At 32.2% G+C, this 19,127-nt stretch overlaps 2 protein-coding genes across 2 annotated transcripts; both read right to left on the minus strand.

Moving 5' to 3' along the window:
• Positions 1–7,987: 7,987 nt before the first annotated feature.
• On the minus strand, positions 7,988–8,663 carry LOC124842093 (uncharacterized). The gene has a single exon (XM_047318505.2). It carries the CDS (start codon positions 8,577–8,579, stop codon positions 8,064–8,066), a length of 516 nt encoding a protein of 171 aa, XP_047174461.1. The 5' UTR covers positions 8,580–8,663; the 3' UTR covers positions 7,988–8,063.
• Positions 8,664–13,433: 4,770 nt separating this feature from the next.
• LOC124842139 (GATA transcription factor-like protein) lies at positions 13,434–14,635 on the minus strand. Its single transcript, XM_047318568.2, has 2 exons — positions 14,249–14,635; positions 13,434–14,149 (listed from the first exon to the last, which is right to left on the minus strand). The coding sequence occupies exons 1-2, from the start codon at positions 14,420–14,422 to the stop codon at positions 13,622–13,624; spliced, it is 702 nt and encodes a 233-aa protein (XP_047174524.1). The 5' UTR covers positions 14,423–14,635; the 3' UTR covers positions 13,434–13,621.
• Between the last annotated feature and the right edge of the window lie 4,492 nt (positions 14,636–19,127).

The raw sequence follows: 19,127 nt of genomic DNA on the forward strand, positions 1-19,127 counted from the left end.
TGTAATATGGCTTTTGTCTAAACATTTTTTACCAAAAATATTAGTTTTGGCCTTAAAACGATTGTCTCGTTTCTGAATACAATGTAAAAGATATACCTTTCACATTAGTTTGTTAATGGACACATTTCAAAAAAATTATTTTCATTTATTATTTATTTAAATAGTTATAACTATCATTACAAGAAAAACAAGTATTATTAATGATAAAAAATCGTCAACAATGTAAAAAATCTATTGATAATAATATTTTTAATAGATTTTAAATTGATCGAATTTCGTCAATAAAAGTACATTCAGTCATATTTACTGAAAGAAAAATCTGTTAGTAAATTTTGTCTATAATTATTACAATTTAGTTATATTCTTCCTCTTCTTTCGTTATTTTTTCTTTTTTTTTAGCTTTCCCAATTTAGAAAAATTAAGAATCAGTCCATCTTCAATCTAACTTAATCTTCCATTATCAGAATTATATTTTGGATTGGAGGTTTTTAATTAGAATACATCGAATGAATTTTTACACGATAGAAAGGAAATGCACTAAAAATAATTAAAAGGAAAACGCTAAATTTCATGATTAGGGTCTCTCATAATTTGTTTTTGAGAAAAAGCATATTAAGATTCATGTCAATCCAATCATCGGAAGCGACAGTAAAAACTTCTTCTGCCCAAATGACTTGCGCATGACAATGAAAATTTTCTAGTAGTAATGTCCTTATTGTAATCCAACGCTTGCAGTGGTCTGTCGTACAATTTATGTTGATAATTTAAATTTATTAATAAATTTATTTTCGTTGATAAAATTTCATTAATAATTTCAAATTTTTGTTTAGTGTATTAGTTGTCAAAAGGCTTACTAGTTTTAGAAATTAAAACATGTAAAAGTCTTTGTATGCATATATGAGAAGATTTGTATAATTTAGTTGTACTTCCTAAAGTACTAAGCATTAATTTGCAATTATTATTATTATTTTTTACGGACAAAATTTCAATTATAGTTTACTTTATCTTTATTAAAAGAAAGTTTTAGCATAATTATATAGACTAATAAAATAATTAATTCATTTTGATTCCCTAATATTTTAAAATATTATAAATGCATAAATTTGTTAAAATGATTTTCAAAACGATACTGTCGCTATTTATTAACAAAATACATACATTACAACATTTACTAGAGATAAAAAAAAATAACGTTTCATAAAATCATAAACTATCCGTAAAGATTATATTATTTTTAAAAATTATATTTTTCTATTATGGTATGTTCGCTTGAGATGAATTCACTATTTACTAGTAAAGGAAATCGCGGATTTAGAAAATTTTCATGTTCGTTTTAAAATAATTGCGAAGATTTAAGATGATTTATAATCAAATGTCTTTTTAGTCCCTTCCACTTACCATTATGTGAATGTATTTTATTATCAGTGTGTGAATGTATTACATCTTCAACCAAGAAACAAAAATAATAACTAATAATAATAATAATTAATAATAGTAATGATAATAATTAATAATATTAATAATAATATTCATAATAATGATTTTCTCTCTCTCTTTATAATAAAAATAATAATGTTATTAATAATAATAGTTATTATTATTATTATTTCAATTTACTAAATTATCACTTTTTTATATTTTAAAAATTGATTTTTATTTTTTCTCTTATAAACATTTTTATAATTAAATATAACATTAATAAATAACATTTTATATTACTTTAATAACTAGAGACATTTTGGTAATCTTCAATTCTTATCAATTAAACTAATTTTGTAAATCTATTACATCAATCAAATCCTACACTAATTCTCACAAACTTTACTTCTAAATTCACTCTCAATTACCCACAAATCCATTCAAAAAAACAACAAAAAAATTACCCTCAAATCCACTCAAATTCATTCAAATCATCTTCCTGAAATCATCTCCCCCAAATCTCTACAAATCCCTACAAAAAGAATAATGCCTTAAAGATTAAAGTAAGTATTGAGTTTTCTGTTTTATTTATTACATTTACTTCCAGCAGTTGCGGTTCCAGCAGCTGCGGTGATTAAATGAGTTGAAGTTGACGTTGACTTGTGTTGAAGTGGTCGTGCTAATTAATACCAAAACACCACTATACTACACAAATTAACTAAATGTCTTATATATTAGTATTATGGTTAGATATTCTTGTCAATGTGTACTCTTTTCCCATAAAAAATAAATTCTTAGAATTATAGTTTTATTATAACAAATGTAGCCAAATGATACTGACAGTTAGATGAAGTCAAAATCCTCCTTGTATAAATTTATTTTCTAGTTAGAGGAACAAGTATTTTCATAAACATTTTTAAAAATAAAAAATTGAAAAGAAATTAAGGCTAATTCTTTTTTCAGAAATTACTGCTAATTAATTTGTAGAAACTCTTTCTTATAATCCTTCTAGAATTTTATTTTTTTATTATGCGTGTAAGGTGACTTTATTAGCTTATACAAAAAGTGGTTTCTTTTTAAATAGTGAAACATTGGTTCAAAGATATCCTTAATTTGGATAGGATTTAGGACAACGATATACTTTCAAGATGATTTGGTCAATTAAGGTCAAGATGAAATTTATTTGCTTGATTTGCTTAATGCTCCTAATATTTTGTAAATGTTGTACATTTATAAGACCGATTTTTTTCTTTGACTTTTTATTTATCACCAAAATACAAATCATTTATAACTTTGTTGAAAGTTTCACATCGACTATACAGATAAAGTCAATTCATAGTTTATAATTGGGTGCAAACCTCACCTTACAAACCGGTTTTGTGGAGTTGAATTAAGCTTAAATTCACTTTCTAATATAGTATCAGAGTCTTGGTTAGAGCCGGTTTTGTGTCCACTTTCTAATAAATATAAAAGCCAATTTTAACTTATGGATATTTTGTTTAACATTACTCCGTAAACATACATTCTGGAGAAAGTAAAAGAAGAAAAGAAGAAGTTAAAATAATAAAAAAATAGTAAAAAAATATTTTAATTGAGTTTAAGTCTCATGTTTTAATTTTATATTTAATAGCAATCTAGACATATTTTTAAAATATCAATTTTAAAATATTTAGTAGTCTTCAAATATATATAAACAAATTTTTGGAAGAAGTGAAGGACATATCAAAAATAACTTTATTAATCATAAAGTAATAAACTAAGGCTATGTTTGTTTGACCATAATTCACTATTCAAAAGGAATGACATACACATATTACTTATTCAAATTATTTTCACTTGCAACGATTTGAAGTGAATAACATGCGCTTAATTGTAGGATCATTATTTTTTTATTAATTGTTGAAGTGCTCACATTTGAAGGAAATTAATAAGAATTGTCATCTTTGTCTTTGTCTAATTTCATAATTACCAAATTTCACCCGAAATGTAAAGTGTTGTAACCAATTTTGAAATTTATTTAATCGACTCAATGTGTCTGTCTTGTTGTGTTGTAAACATTGAACCGATTCCAAAGTGAAGATAATTGATTTTACTTGTAGCTGGAATCAGTTACTTAAATAAAATATTATTTTATTTTTTATTTTTTTCTACTACTTAAAGTATTTTTTACCAATATTTTTTTAGAAATATTATCTTATATTACTATTATCATTAATGACAATTTGATAATATTTATCTTTTATCTATTAAACATTTTTTTATTTATCGCATCCATCAATCCTATATAAATTTTCACAAACTTTATTTTCAAGCTTATCTTTAATCATTTCTAAATTTCTTAAAAAAAATAACATACAAGTTACTATTAAAGTTCTTCAAATTCATCAATCCAATCTCTTTTACTCAACCCCACAAACCGGCTTGTAAGGTGAGGTTTGCACCTCACTTATATATTATAATTTGGCCTTATCTCTAGTCGATGTGGGACTTCCAACACACCCCCTTCATGCCGAGGTATAGACATCTCGTGCGTGATAGTAGAAATTGGGTGGTCCAATAGCGGCCCGATTGCGGGTGGAATAGAAGAATAGAATGCCCACTCAGAACTCGCTAGGATAGGCTCTAACCATGGCTCTGATACCATGTTAGTAGTGGGTTTTAAGCCTAACTCAAAACCGGCTTGTAAGGTGAGGTTTGCACCTCATTTATATATTATAAATTGGCCTTATCTCTAGTCGATGTGGGACTTCCAACATTTATCAAGTAAACACACCTTAAAACTTATAACTTAATGGAAGTTTTTCTATTTGAAAAACAAGTTATTTTCAGCAATAAATTGAAACACTAAAATTAAAATGAACATTTTAAATCTCAGTTTATACTTAAGAAACTACATTGATTTAAATGACTTTTGCACAAAACTATAAAGATATATACAATCCCATCGGATTTTTTTTTTCAAGATTTGGAGTTAAATTGCACAAAAACGAGTAGATAATTATTACAAGTTAGACTTCAATTTATAAATATATTAATATCTCGATTACATAGTCTTTAGTTTTATTTTTGTCGGAATTTAGTACCTACAGTTTTAGTTATATATATGACTATGAAAAATTTAAATATGATTTTAAAGTTTCACAAAGATAAAATTAAATAATATATAAGAAAAACAAAATTTACAAACATCAAAACTTAAAATGTTATATTGAATTTTATATAAGCAACCATGCCTCATAAATGTTAATTTTAATAAAAAAATTCCAACTGTAATTTTTTATCAACAAATTCTAATCATAGTGTCATATTTATTTTGTTTACGGATTCAAAATACGAATTGAAAGTTTCGTAACAAAAATATATTGTTGGGAATCCAAGTGTGAGGTATTGGAAGTTGCATATAAGGGTGACAACCGCGTTAGACAAGTCCGAATACAAGTTTTCAGAGGAGAGTTTGAACAGTTGAAGATGGAGCCCAAAGAGCATATAACCGAGTACATAACTTGGGCGGAGAAGGTGGCCAACCAACTCGGTAGGAATGGAGAACAAATGCTGTCTAGCCGGGTTGCGGGAAAATTTTTGAGATCTCTTACAAAAGATTTCAAAAGTATCGTGTGCGCCATCGAAGAATTGAAGGACTTGTCGATTCTCACAGTGGATGAACTTGTTGGGTTATTAGAAGCCCACAAACAAAGGAGAAGGAGTTGGGATGATCAGGTTGAACCCGACGACCAAGCACTACATGTATAGTTTGACTCGAATAAAACTTGGATTACTCAGAGCCGAGGTCCTGGAGGTAGAGGGCAAGGAGGCCAAGGACGAGGTGGACGTGGTCGAGGTAATTTTGAGAATGATGAAGAGCAAACCGGTCAACAGAATTGGCGTGACCGAGGACAAGGGAAAGGCCGAGGAGATTGGTCAAGAGTGGAGTGTTTTAAGTGTGGCAAGTACGGTTACTATACAAACGAGTGTAGATCAAGCAAGTGCTACAATATTGGCAAGACTTGCCATATTGCAAAGTATTGCAAGACCGAGACAAAGGGGGAGACGAATCTCCTTACTGAAGATGCAGAAGAACTATTGCTGCTAAAGAGCTCGGATGCAGTGGACACGGAGAGCCCAATCCCAACAATGGATGAAGTGATCTCAGTAAAGGATGCAATAATTGTGGAGAAGGAAAACCCGGTGAAAGAACTCAAACAAAAAGATGAAGAGATTAGCGGATAGGGAGGCTTCTAGATAAACATAGGGTTGAGCTTGAGGAGCTGAAGAAGGCGGCTCTTGAAAAGGAAAAGAAAGCATATAGTGTTCATGAACCAGATAAAATAGGGAAGAAGAAGATGAAGAAGAGATGAAGGCTGATGAGATTTCTACCAACTCGGTATGGTATCTAGATACTGAGGCAAGCGATCATATGTGTGGAAACAAGAACTTTTTTTATAAACTCGCCAAGGTGAGGACAAATTTATGTCTTTTGCAGATGACTCCAAGGTGGTCGTGAAAGGGCGTGGAACAATCCGACATATGCAGAAGAATGGACGAGTTGGAGAGATTAAGGATGTTTATTATGTTCCGGAGCTGAAGAGCAATATTTTAAGCGTGAGTCAGATAATTGAAAGAGGTAATTCAGTTTTTATGAAGGACCATGTATTGCATTTAAAGGATAAACATGGTCGTCTAACAACCTAGGTAAAAGTAAGGAAGAACCAGTTGTATGAACTAGAGCTGAAAATCTTGGAGAGAAGATGTTTGAAACAAGATATGACTAGCAAGAGCTTCGATAACTCCAACTCAAATCTGATTGAAAGAAGCAAACCTGGAGTGGGTGATGCACATGGAAAGCCAATTAAAGGAAGGAAGAATTTAAGTTTATGAGGGAGTTTGTTGGGATAAACTTAAATTTTAAGGTTTTATTAATAATTTTGTTTAAATCTTATTTTATTAGTTTTGGGTTTAGTAATATTTGATTTGATTTTGATAGAGATAAAATAGATATAGATAGTTTTGATTTTCCATTTATTTAGGAGAGTATTATTTTATTTTATTGATATAAGATAGAGATAGATTAAGTATATTTTATTTTAAGTTAGTTGATATTCTATTGTTAGTTTTTATTATTTGTATTTGGTCCAAGACCCTATTTACACTTATTTAAAGGTTGTCAAAGTTCAATGAAAAGTAATCCTAGTAAATTGAAGAGTATTATTATTTGTGTGGGTCACGTTTTTCTCAATAACGGTATCAGAGTCGATGATTTGTCTTGGTGACTGACTCAGACGAGTATAATGATCCATATACCGAAAGTCTTCCTGGCAAAGGGTATTCAGATAAATGAGTTCCGTTAAGATACAGCGGTTGGAAAGGGCTACTCGTGGTTGTGGTTAATTGGAAATGATTCCGCTAGAAGGGGAGTGTATCTATGTGGAAGGGACTCATCCTTGAGGGGGAGATGTTGGGAATCCAAGTGTGAGTCCAAGTCCCACATTGGATAGAAATGAGAAAGTAGAGCAATATATAAAGATGAAAGACCCATTAATCTATTGCCTTAAGGTCTTGGGTAAAAAATGATATTGATCTCTTATATAGTTGACTCCAATGTTATTGATGTTTCTGTAATCAACATGTAGATCTAATATATAAGACAAAACAATAACTATTGGAATGTGGGTGGATGTAATGTAAGTTGTTTGCAATTTTGTTTTTTTTAAATATAAGTGTGTGTAGCTTGAGAAAAATCACATCTTTAGTCCTATGATATGTATCGGTTATACAATATTATTTTTTTATAAGGTTGGAATACCAAAAGTGTTCTATATAATCATTTTCTTTTGTTGATAAAGAAATTATCTCACATTTTCAAGTAACTTGCTTTGAAAAGCCTTGAAGTCAGGGTAACGATTATGATAAAATAAACATAACTCCACACTCTAAGTAGTTTGCCACAAAGAATTTAGAAGTTAAAGGAACCGTTATAAAGTTAGCATAATAATGCAAATTTAAAAAGGAAAAACTCTTTTTATTAAAATAATTAACAATTAATATTTACTGATGAAAATAAAAGTTAAAAATCTACGACAAATCGAATTTTAATATGATGGTACAAATATAAAGCTAGTTTTAAATAAGCTAATTTTAAATTAAAAAACATAGTGGACTAACTCCTTTTTTAATAATAAACTTGAATTATTCTAACCTCTTATATCGTTATACTCGTTTTTATTTTTGTAATTCATTTGTAGCATAACTATATTGTGCATTACCGTCTGTAAATTTCAACAAATGATTTTCTTTTAACTTTATTATAAGTACACTTTTAAGATGAATACTCTTTTAACTCCACAATTTTAACCATACATGATGCTGAAATTCAAATAAATATATTTATATAGTATTTTTAGATAATAGTCATTAAAAAAAATTCTTAAATAACAATCAATTTTGAAAATAAAAACAATCAATCATCATAATAGCTAATTTAAACAAATTTATAATTACAATTGATTTATGAATTAAACTCTATCAAATAATTTGAAAGAAATTAGAGTCTGGCAGCTATGGAGACTGAACATATGAATAGCGGAACCGAGCTAGCACTGAGTTTTATTTTTCATTCTTTTCTTCTGCTACCTACCACGATGATTAAGCTAAACATTAAACAAGTAATAAGGAAGGCAACTAGAAGCCACATAAATGAAGAACTTGGTGAAATAGAGAGAGTAAGAAATCAGATAATTGGAGAAGAGTATCCCCTGATATGGCTTCATCATTCCACCGCTATTCTTCACATTACCTGGAACATAGTATTGATAAGGTGTTCCTGATGGAAAGTAACCTGCGGGTGGATATTGTGCATGGGGTGGTCCTTCTGGTATTTCACAATTATCTGGACATGGCATCTCTGGTGGTGGTGGACATTCAACTATCGCCGGTGGAAGCGGAGGTGACGGTGGAGGTGGTGACGGTGACGGTGGTGGAGGGCACTCCACCACTGGTGGCGGTGGCGATGGAGGTGGAGGGGAAGGTGGCAGGGGTTGACATGGGTTCTCGCACTCGGCGCACATTGTGCATGGGACTAAGTCTTTTGCTTGTTGGGTGATAGCTAGAACGTTAACAGTGGATGCAAAGAGAATGTATAAGAGTAAAGGCAATGAAACAGACATGATTTTGAGTTAGGAAAGGTTTGATACTTTGAGAAGATACAAGGTTGAAGAGCTCTAAAGAGTGAAAAGAATGGGTTTGATTTGTCGAATATGATAAGAATGTTTATATTGTATCCTGACAGCACTTGTTGTCGGTGCTTATCTTCTACGCCATCGTCTCATCATCAAATCTTGCAACAAAAGCATATAAAACAAAATCTCTGTTTCGTGTATATCTTACGAATGGCAGACTTTACCAAGTTGCGTGGCAAACATTTAAGCTACATGATTCACTAGGCATTCATAAAGTACCGATATGTGTGAAATTCAAAATTTTGGTGTGCTCTTTTTTCGTGAATTTGTTTAGATGTAATTTTGACACTGTTTAAATCAAAGTAATCAGAATTGGATCATAATCAATTCTCACTTCTTGCTTATTTATATTTGGAGATACATGATAAATAATAAACAAAGAAAAAACAAAGCAACAGATTCTACCCGCAAGTTCATGCACACAATTTTTGCGTTGATAACTTGAGAGAATGATATCATTTTTATTTATTATATAATGTTATAAAATATATTTTCTTATAATTCTATTTTTATTCTTATATCATATTTATTAATTTTGTAATATGTCATACATCAAGCAGCAGATAATAATGTAATGAAATTAGTTTAATACAAATTTTAATGAAGAACAATAATAATAATTAAAAATACTAAAGTATGCAACAATTTTTTTTTTCAAAATTTGCAAGAATATATGAATAACAACAACAAATAATAATAATAAAAAAATTAATATTTTTAACGTTTGGAAATCTTTTTGATATGAGAAATAAAAATCCAAACACAAATAAGTGTGTATAACAACAACGTAATATAATGTTTTCAAATATGAAGAAGAATAAAAGAAGAATTCAAAAGTAGAATTTGTCCGAGACTCATACCTTTTGCCTTTGTTCATATACGAATTGGAGGAGAGTGAATTAATGAATTTGAGGGAATCTGAAGGTGAATTAATTGTTGTTTATTAGAGTGAATTTGGAGGTAAATGAGAATAAATTTGAAAGTAAAATTGATGAGAATTAGTGTAATATTTGATTGATTTGACAGATAAAAAAAATTCTTTAATTGATATAAATTGAAGATGATAATTGTTCATGTTATATTTGATTGTAAAAAAGTTTATAAAATGATAATTGTTCCCTTGAACATAGCGTAATCTTAGATATTAAATTAAGGTTGATGCTCTCTCCACCACCCCATCTTCTCACTAGTACACAAACAGGAAATGGCACCGGTTGCTTTGGCTTATAGGCACCGGTTCTATAACCGAGGCATATAACGACGAGGTAAAAAGGGGTACGTTTTATGCCTCGGTTTTAAACCGATTCAAGAAAAATGGGATTATGCCTCGGTTTTTAAGGTAACCGAGGCAGTAACGTAATTTTTTTTCAACCATCCAGATTCACATGGAACGATCTTGCGGTGGTGAACAATTCCATATCCTCCTTCGCCGATAACATTCTCAGGGGCGAAGGTGTTGGTGGAATCCTCAAGCTCTCGGAGAGTGTACAGTGGCCCCAGCCCAAGTGTGAAACTTTGGGAATGACGGTGGGAACCTGATCGAGGAGGCGAGGCTCAACACCGGCGGGATCGTTGGAAGATGAGCGAAGCAAGGCACGTTCGGGGTAGGAGATTCGGTGGTTCTTCCCAATCTCGAACTGGATTCTCTGGTAGTTGAGAGGGTTGGTTTCTTCCTCGGTGGGCGAAACTGGGTCAGGTTCGGGAAAAGGGTCGGGTTGGGGGGTGGGGGCGTGGTCGACCCTAATTTCTTGGATCTCCTTGGAGACGTCGGGGATGGAAACGGGGTTGGCTTTGGAGCGCTTGAAGGCCACCCAGACGGAGATAAGGAAGAGGATGAGGAGCCGGAAGCCCTAAATAAGAATCGCACCTCCGATTGGAAATCAGAGGACCATGACAACGGCGTAAAAGAGATTGGAAACCGGAAGCCCTAAATCAGAATCGTGCCTCCACCTGCAACCACAATCAGACCTGCAGAAACCAGATTTAACACCATAATCAATCAACCCTAATCGCAATTGAGAAATCGCAACTCCAGAAGCAGCGAAATCAATCAACCCTAATCGCACAGCCATGGCAACTCTCGCGACGGCGGCGACATGCTTTAGGGATTTTGGTGACGGTGGCGCGATTTCGGTGATGGTGATGGAAGAAGGTTGAAACGCGGTGGTGGCTGCGTGTTGGAGAAGATGAATGGTGGAGAAGATGAATGGCGTCCATGGAGAACGAAGGCGCTGTGGTAGCGGCTTTGGGTGGCGGCTTGCGGGTTTGCACGTTGTGGCTGACGGTGTGGTTGAACGACGGCAACCCCAATGGTCGGTGATGGTGACGGCCTGATGTGGGGTTTGGTGGAGAGGAAAACTCGTGAGCGGAGGGAGGCAGAGTGGAGGGAGGCAGAGTGGAGGGAGGCAGAGTTCGCGAGCGTGCGAGAGAAAGGGTTTTGTTTTTTAATTTTAACTCAAGTTTACTACCCCGGTTTCTCTTATAACCGGTGCCTAAACCATTTAACTGCACCGGTTAAACATTTAACCGGTGTCTAAATCTTTTAAAATGTATATTATATGCCTCGGTTGGACTTTTACTCGAGACAGTAACGTATATAGGCATCGGTTCACATATAACCGAGGCATATAACTATTCAATATTTACAGAAATGCCACCGCGCTTTTATACGCTTCGGTTTCAGTAGAACCGAGGCGTATATCCTCCCCAATTTTTTTAAAATTTTAAATTTTTACTTTTTACTTTTACCAATTTTACTTTTTACTTTTTATTTTTTTAAATCCTAATCTCAATCTCCTCTCACTTTCACTTTCCCTTTCATTCTCAGCAGCAAGCCCCCACCCCCCTCCCCACTGTTACTTTCTTTCTTTCTCTTAATTTTCACTTTCACTAACATAAAATTTGACAGAAGAAACAAATTCTGCATGATATAAATTTAAAACATTTATAACTTCTGATGTGTTTTGAAGTATCATGATTCCATAATATAATCTGCTAAAATTTTTTTCCGCACTTCCTTGTCTTTAAATAACCAAACTTGAAAATCTATGCTTAAACTTGAAACTCTGAACCACCAGGAGATAACCCTTAAAGTTGTAAACCAAACTGTTTAGGCCGCAGAAGCTGAATTTCTCTACGATGATCACTGGGTGTTCGGTGAATCTCACGAAATTTGAAAGGAAATAGAAAATGTTGTGTTAATGAAAGTGAAAATTAAGAGAAAGAGTCGCATTGGGAGGGAGTGGGGGCTTGCTGCTGAGAGTGAAAAGAAAAGTGAAAGTGAGAGAGAATTGAGATTATGATTTTAAAAAATAAAAAGTAAAAGTAAAAAAATAAAAAGAATAAATTTGAAATTTAAAAAGAATTGAGGAAGTGTAAAAAGAAGATGGAGTGGTGGAGGAAGCATCACTCTTAAATTAATGATCCCAACGAAAATGAAAAAGCCTGTATAGTAAACTATATAGTTGTCAAAATTAAACGAAGTGAGAATCATCATTTTAAAGTAACTGTATATAGTATAATTCTATGCATAAATTTTCTCCCTCATTTTCTCTCTCAAGGTTGCATTTTGCACTATGGACAAACTTGTATGCACCTTCTTAATCTAAAAGACCTCTTTACTTATACTAAAGATAATTTTTTGTTTTACTAAATTGGACCTTTTAAACACATAGTTTGAGTAAAAAATATTTGACTACGTTGGACTTTTTAAACACAGTTCTAAGTCCAATCTATATGGAAGTGACCGTCAAACTAACTTGAGCTTTAAACTTCTTCATTAGTAATCTCTTAATCATCATATCAACACTTAGATTCTTATTGAGATGAATAATATTTTGACTATCCACAAACATGTTCTGAACAAAACCGAATTTTTATATGAATATTTTCCACCATAACAACTCCTAGAATATATGATGACAATGAAGACACCCCTACAATTTTGAATTTCAAGCCTAAGCCCCCTTACAAACTTATCCAAATAGCACAAAGTAGACCCAAACTATATATCAGAGTCTGAATAACCCATTAAAGTAGGTTTATTTCCCTAATACCATGAAAATACTTTAAAATCTGTTTCTGTTTCACATTTGAAAGAAATTTCACTATACCAATAACATATACAACAACACTTAAAATAAATTTCATGAAACACTCTCTTGATTTTTCAACTAGAATCTCAGCAACACCTTCAGCCAAACATTATTTTCTTATTATTGTGAGATAAATAATGCCAAAAGTTTTTTTAACAACTCCCAAGTCTGAGAAAAAGCTCATCAAATATCTTCTTTAATAATAATAATAATAATAATAATAATAATAATAATATATCTTCTCTCTGTCTCCCTTTGATACTTCTCACATTTCATACATTTTCTTTACCTACCCACAACCTATGGACATAAAAAACAATGATTGATTTTATTTTATAATATGGGGAATATTCACTAGTCAACAAAAATTGTTCATTTATAATTTCTATAATTAATAGATATTAAGTTATACTCTAATTCTACGATCTATAATAACTCAAATATATATATATATATATATATATATATATATATATATATATATATATATATATATATATATATTTTACTATAATAAGATTGTTTATATATTTTATACGGATGATAATATTGCCAAAATATTATTTTTCTAATTTATTTAATGATGTCAAATTTCTTGTTCATTGTCTGCTTCATTTTCTTTTAAATTTATATATAATTATAGTCACTTAAGTGTAAAGTTATTTTTCTAATTAATTCGTAATAAACATCCAAGCAAAATTAATGATATTATAAATCTAAATTTTGTTTCATAAACACATAATAAATTATTTAAGTGGTGATTATATTATTTGTCATTTAAACACTATATTGGGAGATGGCATGCCATGGTTGATCCCAAGGTCTATTTGTATGATTGTCTTAAGTTTGAAAAGATACTTTCATAGCAAATGATTTTCAGAAGTCCTCGCCACGAAGGGCCCTCAGAACCCTCGAATGAGGTGCATCAGGGTCACCACGCATGGCCCGTTGCCGCCACATCTCCGCGGCCCTCAGCAGCGTCTCCTCCGCGGACTCCATCTGCTCCGGCAGCCACCCAATCACATCCCTTCCTCTTCCAGAATCTACGGTCTTATCAGAGGCTCGAGATATCGGCTTCCGTGAATCCACGAACTCTATCTCCGATAAGGGCGATGCTTTATGGTGTTTATAGTAATCTTTATCGTCCTCTTTCCCTTTGTTTTCATCCTCCGGCCACGGACTTCCATCAAGGCCAGCACAACTCACCTCTTCTAAACCTTTCCACGTATGCTCCCGTTTTTGCTGAATGATTGGGTCCAATCGCTGGTTCACCCCCGCGCTCTTCAGTTTCGGGGAAGGTTCACACGGAGATTTTGGAGACTTCAACATCTCGTGTGTTTTGCCTGCTCTGCGTTCTGTTTCAGCAATCTCGGCATTCTTAGCATTATCATTTGTACTTATACCCTGCAACACTCACAGACCAAAAGTTAATATATCCGTTTCAAACATCGTCCACTCGAAGATTCGAAAGCCTATAGAGTGATGATGAACGTCAACACTTACTTGGGGTTGTCCCCTGTGAACTCTGGGACCAGCTTCTTGTTCCCCTGAATGAATTTCAGGGTCTGCAGTCCGACTTCGAGTGCCGGAGCAAAATCCACGTTTTAGACTAAAACGAGTGGTCGAAGATAATGCACAAGAAGCTCTTCTTGTTGCTTCTGACAATCTTGACTGCATCTTAACGTTGTTGCTTTGTTTTTATGCCTTGTCTTTGTTTTTGGACTTATGATGTTTGGAACACCACGAGATCAACTTCAGATTTAATGGGATTGGCATACATCATAGGGTGAGCGAGAAAGAGAAAAAGAATGTGAGGGACGTTCTGGAAATTCTACGACACGTGTTTTAGTTTGACGTGTCAATGTTATCTGTTGCCACGTGTAATGTGTGTATTGGAAAGAAAATTAGGAGCTACTCTAGAAGGAAGCATACTTTTCTGGAATGCTCCATTTTTTGTCGGTAAATAAGCATATAATCAGTAAATTATCACTACTAAGAAAACGGTATCCTATGTTGATTGTACAAAAAGGTTGAAAACTGATGTTGAAGGGACTAATTTCTGTACGATGTAGTTGTTTATTGGGCTATGTAACAATTTTGTGCGAGCCCAAACCTGTTTATTGGAAATGGATTTTGTGTTTAAATCAGCCCATTAGAAATAAACAACACACATACCAAATAAAAAAAGTTCAAAATTTGCTTAGTTCTGTGTTGCTCTACAGTTCTTATAGAGCTATATTATGAGGAGAAAAAAAATGCCAGTGTCACCAAGAAGATTTAACTGTTACTTTTTTTTTTTCTTATTTGATGATATCACGGTTTTAACGAACTGATCATTTTTGAGAAAACAAAACCTTAATTCTTATTACATAATTTCTTAGTGTTTTAACCAATTTTTTTCATAATCTTACTATTATTTATACTGTTTATTTATTTGTTATATGAACGAGATACATAACTATTTTTAATGGGTATATTTTCTTATTATTTGTATTCTTATTACATTTTATAAATTTTTAATTAAAACTACTTGTTGTTCATTGCTATTTTTATAACGTTTTAATAATTTTTTTGATGTCATATATTTTTATATTTAAAGCAAGCAGATAAAGAAATAGCAATACAGATTTATTCACTATATAATGAGTGTACTCATAGTCAAAGTCAAATATAACAGTGCTCTATGCACAGAAAGATAACTTGTATTAGTAAAATCGAAAAAAGATTGACATTGATACTGTGTTATTGCTATTCAAAGCAAAGATAGAGTGATGGATATGAATCCGAGCGAATATATGTGATTGTAGGAGGCTTTTGCTCTCTTTGCTAATGGAGAAAGATGACAAATGATCCACGAAAGATCTCTCTTGTTGGTTTGCTCCATTGCTCCATTAATGTTGTAGGAGGCTTTTGCTCCATTGCTAGAAATGTCATGGTTTGCTCCATTCCCGCTAAAATGTGAACCCGTTGAACAAAAACAAAAAGAGTTTCCCTTCTGTTAAGCATCCAATTTAAACAAGTTTATTATTTATTTAATATCTTCTAAAAGGTATCAACTTCACTCTAACACCTATTCTGAGTTCTAATCATTCTTCTCTTAACAGAACATTTTATCGCTTAACTCAAGCATCCAAATTTCTTTCCAAGAACTACCCAACTGTTGTTCATGACAATTTGAGAAATACCCATCGTCATCGTCAATGATACCAGCCAAATGTGGCTAAGAACATAAAATATATTTACAAAAACTAAATTTTGAATAAAGATTTATGAATTTTCGTAAATAGAATTGTTAAATGTTTCATTTAAAATAAAATTATCAAATTCATGGGTATAACTTGTATTTGTGTTTGCTTTAGAGTTAAAAGCGTCATTATCATTTTACTTTCAAAAGACGTACAAAAATTAAGCGAAGGAAATATATTTAAATCGTCATTGTTTTCCGCTCTTAAACAATATTTAACTATTAAACCCAGAGGCTAAAGTTGAATCCAGAGAGAGAAGGGGCATATGTTTCTTACGTTACACGATACAAATCACATGAATTGCGGGTGTTGGGTTTGGCTCCAACAGGAACAACAGCCAGGAACACAGTTCCAACTGTAAAGGATAAACCGCTGCCAATCTAATCTCTTGTCTTGAACTTGTGAACCTCTGAGAAAGACGAGGTGCAAAGACCAAATAAACATTTCTAAAACCCATCCATAGTAATTATTATACTATGGTTCAAAGACGCTGGACCATGCCACTAGTTCAGTATCGTGATTCTTGGAGTTCGAGATCAGATGCAACCTTCTTGTTTATTAATCACTAATCACTGCGTATCACTATGTAACATCTTTCGATATAATAAACAGTCTTAAACCCTACCTGGAGAACAAATATATTGTTTGGTCACGTGGAATTATTTAACTAATTAAATCCTGACCTTGGAATATATGAATGATCTGCTATCATCTCGGGACAAAAATGTGGCCACCTCTGTGTCCAACAATGCAACTAGATGGAAGTATAAAAGCAGCCAATGGCATGCATAGTTGACCTTAGATTTCAAATCTTATCTATGTATTAAAAGGTCTTCCTGCTTCATCATTTGTGTCCATGGAGCCCTTTTCTTCCCTCCTTCCAACTGAAAAGGAGAATAGGCCTGTGGGCCATGTGCCGGGATTTTGCAATCTTCATCATCCATGTGCTCCATAAAATAATTCCATTTTGTGTTTCATCCCAACATCACGCAACAGTACTGTTTTGGACTCTTCCAGGAATAACGAACCCTGCCAAAAATTGTTTACACTGACTTTACTTTATTGTTCATTCTTTTCCGTTGATGTCATCTGCCTAATTAAGTTCATTAGCTGCCACATGTTTACATATGCAAATGTAAATCAGATTTTCAGGGAGAACAGTTGCTTGCCTTCAAATTAGTTTAATTGATTATGGTATATTAGATATAAATGGTTGAAGAAATTAACCCCGACAGATTCTTTCGCGTAACATTATGAAATAGCATGTTACTACGTTCGCATAATCATTACAAGATACCAAAACACCATAATGCCCTCGAAGAGTTAGAGACGGTACAAAAGTAAAAAATAATGATAATGAAAAGAAATTTGAATTTGTGGGGATGTCTGGGTTTAAGCTAGCTAAGTTATTTTATATATATGTTACAGGTTTATAGTTTATATTAACGTAAATCTGTATACATTTTGTTGAGTTTAATTACGGATGTATATTGTTGTTATTCGTTTTTTTTTGTGTCGTTTTCAAACAACATTAGGTTGAGGTGAATTATTATTAAATAATGACTTAAAGATAATATTGGCCACGGTTATAATTATAAATTGACGTTGAAAAAGATTGAGTATAGATTATTAATTGTGAACAAATGAAGGCAGAAAAAGATCTCGTCAGACTTAAATGCATACATTATTGGGTTTGGGTTGAGTCTTTCATGGAGAACACAAGCCGTGAGTAATTCACAACGAAGATTTTGTGAAAATTGTCGAAAATTAAAACGCAAAAGAGAAAGACTGAAGTGAAAAAACAAATGTAGTGGGCCATTTGCTGTACTTGGTGCTGCACTATGTATTTTCATAGCACAGTGATACCACAATCCAAGGAAAACTCTTTTGTGAAGACACAAGAGAATACAAGGTTTATATACTAGAGTATGGAAGTCTGAATACAGTGTTTTATGACGAATATACGAGAGAGTTGAATTATAATATAAGATACATAGATATAAAGAAAATACAATTAAGTTAATATTTTTTGTTTATATCAGAAAAATAACCATAACTGTAGTGCATGCATTTCGTTTGTAATTCAAAGAAAAAGAGAAAAAAAAAGTATAGATTAGAAAGCTAGGTATGGATGAGTAATTCACCATGGTTTGGTGTATCTAATCTAAGAGAATCCAAAACATAAGATTTGACAGCATTACAGAGTGGTGGGGGACTGAAGGAAGTAGCTGGCTGGGTTCTTGAAATGCATCTGAATTCTGAAATTCTCTTGCTAAAGTAGGCAAGTACACATAAGAAACAGAAACTGCACATGGACTTATACGAACGCTGTCTTGTGAAATGATTCAAGTTAAGGGGTGATGAGAATGGGGCCCTTTTCTTTCATAAATAATTTTGGGTATTTGGTTGTTTGAAAAGGTGCTGCAAAAGTGCAAAACTAAGTGAAGAAGTAGATGGTTGAATCGTTTCTCACACAACTTGTTAAGATTCTTCACAAAGCAAGGTCAATCGAAGCAGGGTTATGGGAGACACTGTGATCAAGCGATCAAACCCAATTGAGGACTCAAGAATGCGATCAAAGAACACGCGCGTTCTAGTGGCCTACATCAATCTCGTCTTCTTTTGGATATACAACAGTAAGACTCAAACACGTGTCGAGCTCTCCACACACTACCAATGAACCAAGTACGATAAATCCTACTTTATTTCCTATTTACTACTGTAAGTAAATATTAATGATTACAGCTGAAACTTAAAATTAATATTTTAAAACAGTAAAACTTATTTAAGAAGTTAATCTCCTTGACTTGAATTTTAGAAACAAATTCTAAATTTTTCCTGAACAATGTTACTATTTGTTAATTCTATATTGTTATCTTAAGGCATCTAAGAAAATTATTAAATAATAACTAAATTTATAGGGCTAAATAATTATTCATAGTGATTAAATTATAGACTATTTTACAATTTTTTAATATTTAAAATAGTATTTATTATTAAAATATTTATAGATAATTTGTAAATTAAAGTTTAAATTAATCTTTAAATTTAGTTATTTATTATTATCAACTAATTATTTTTTATTTCTAAAATTGAATATTGTTTAATAATTTTTTTGTATAGATATTTAAATTAAA

The sequence above is a fragment of the Vigna umbellata genome, chromosome 5, assembly GCF_029865625.1.
Source record: "Vigna umbellata cultivar VRB3 chromosome 5, Vumbellata_1.0, whole genome shotgun sequence".
NCBI lineage: Eukaryota > Viridiplantae > Streptophyta > Magnoliopsida > Fabales > Fabaceae > Vigna > Vigna umbellata.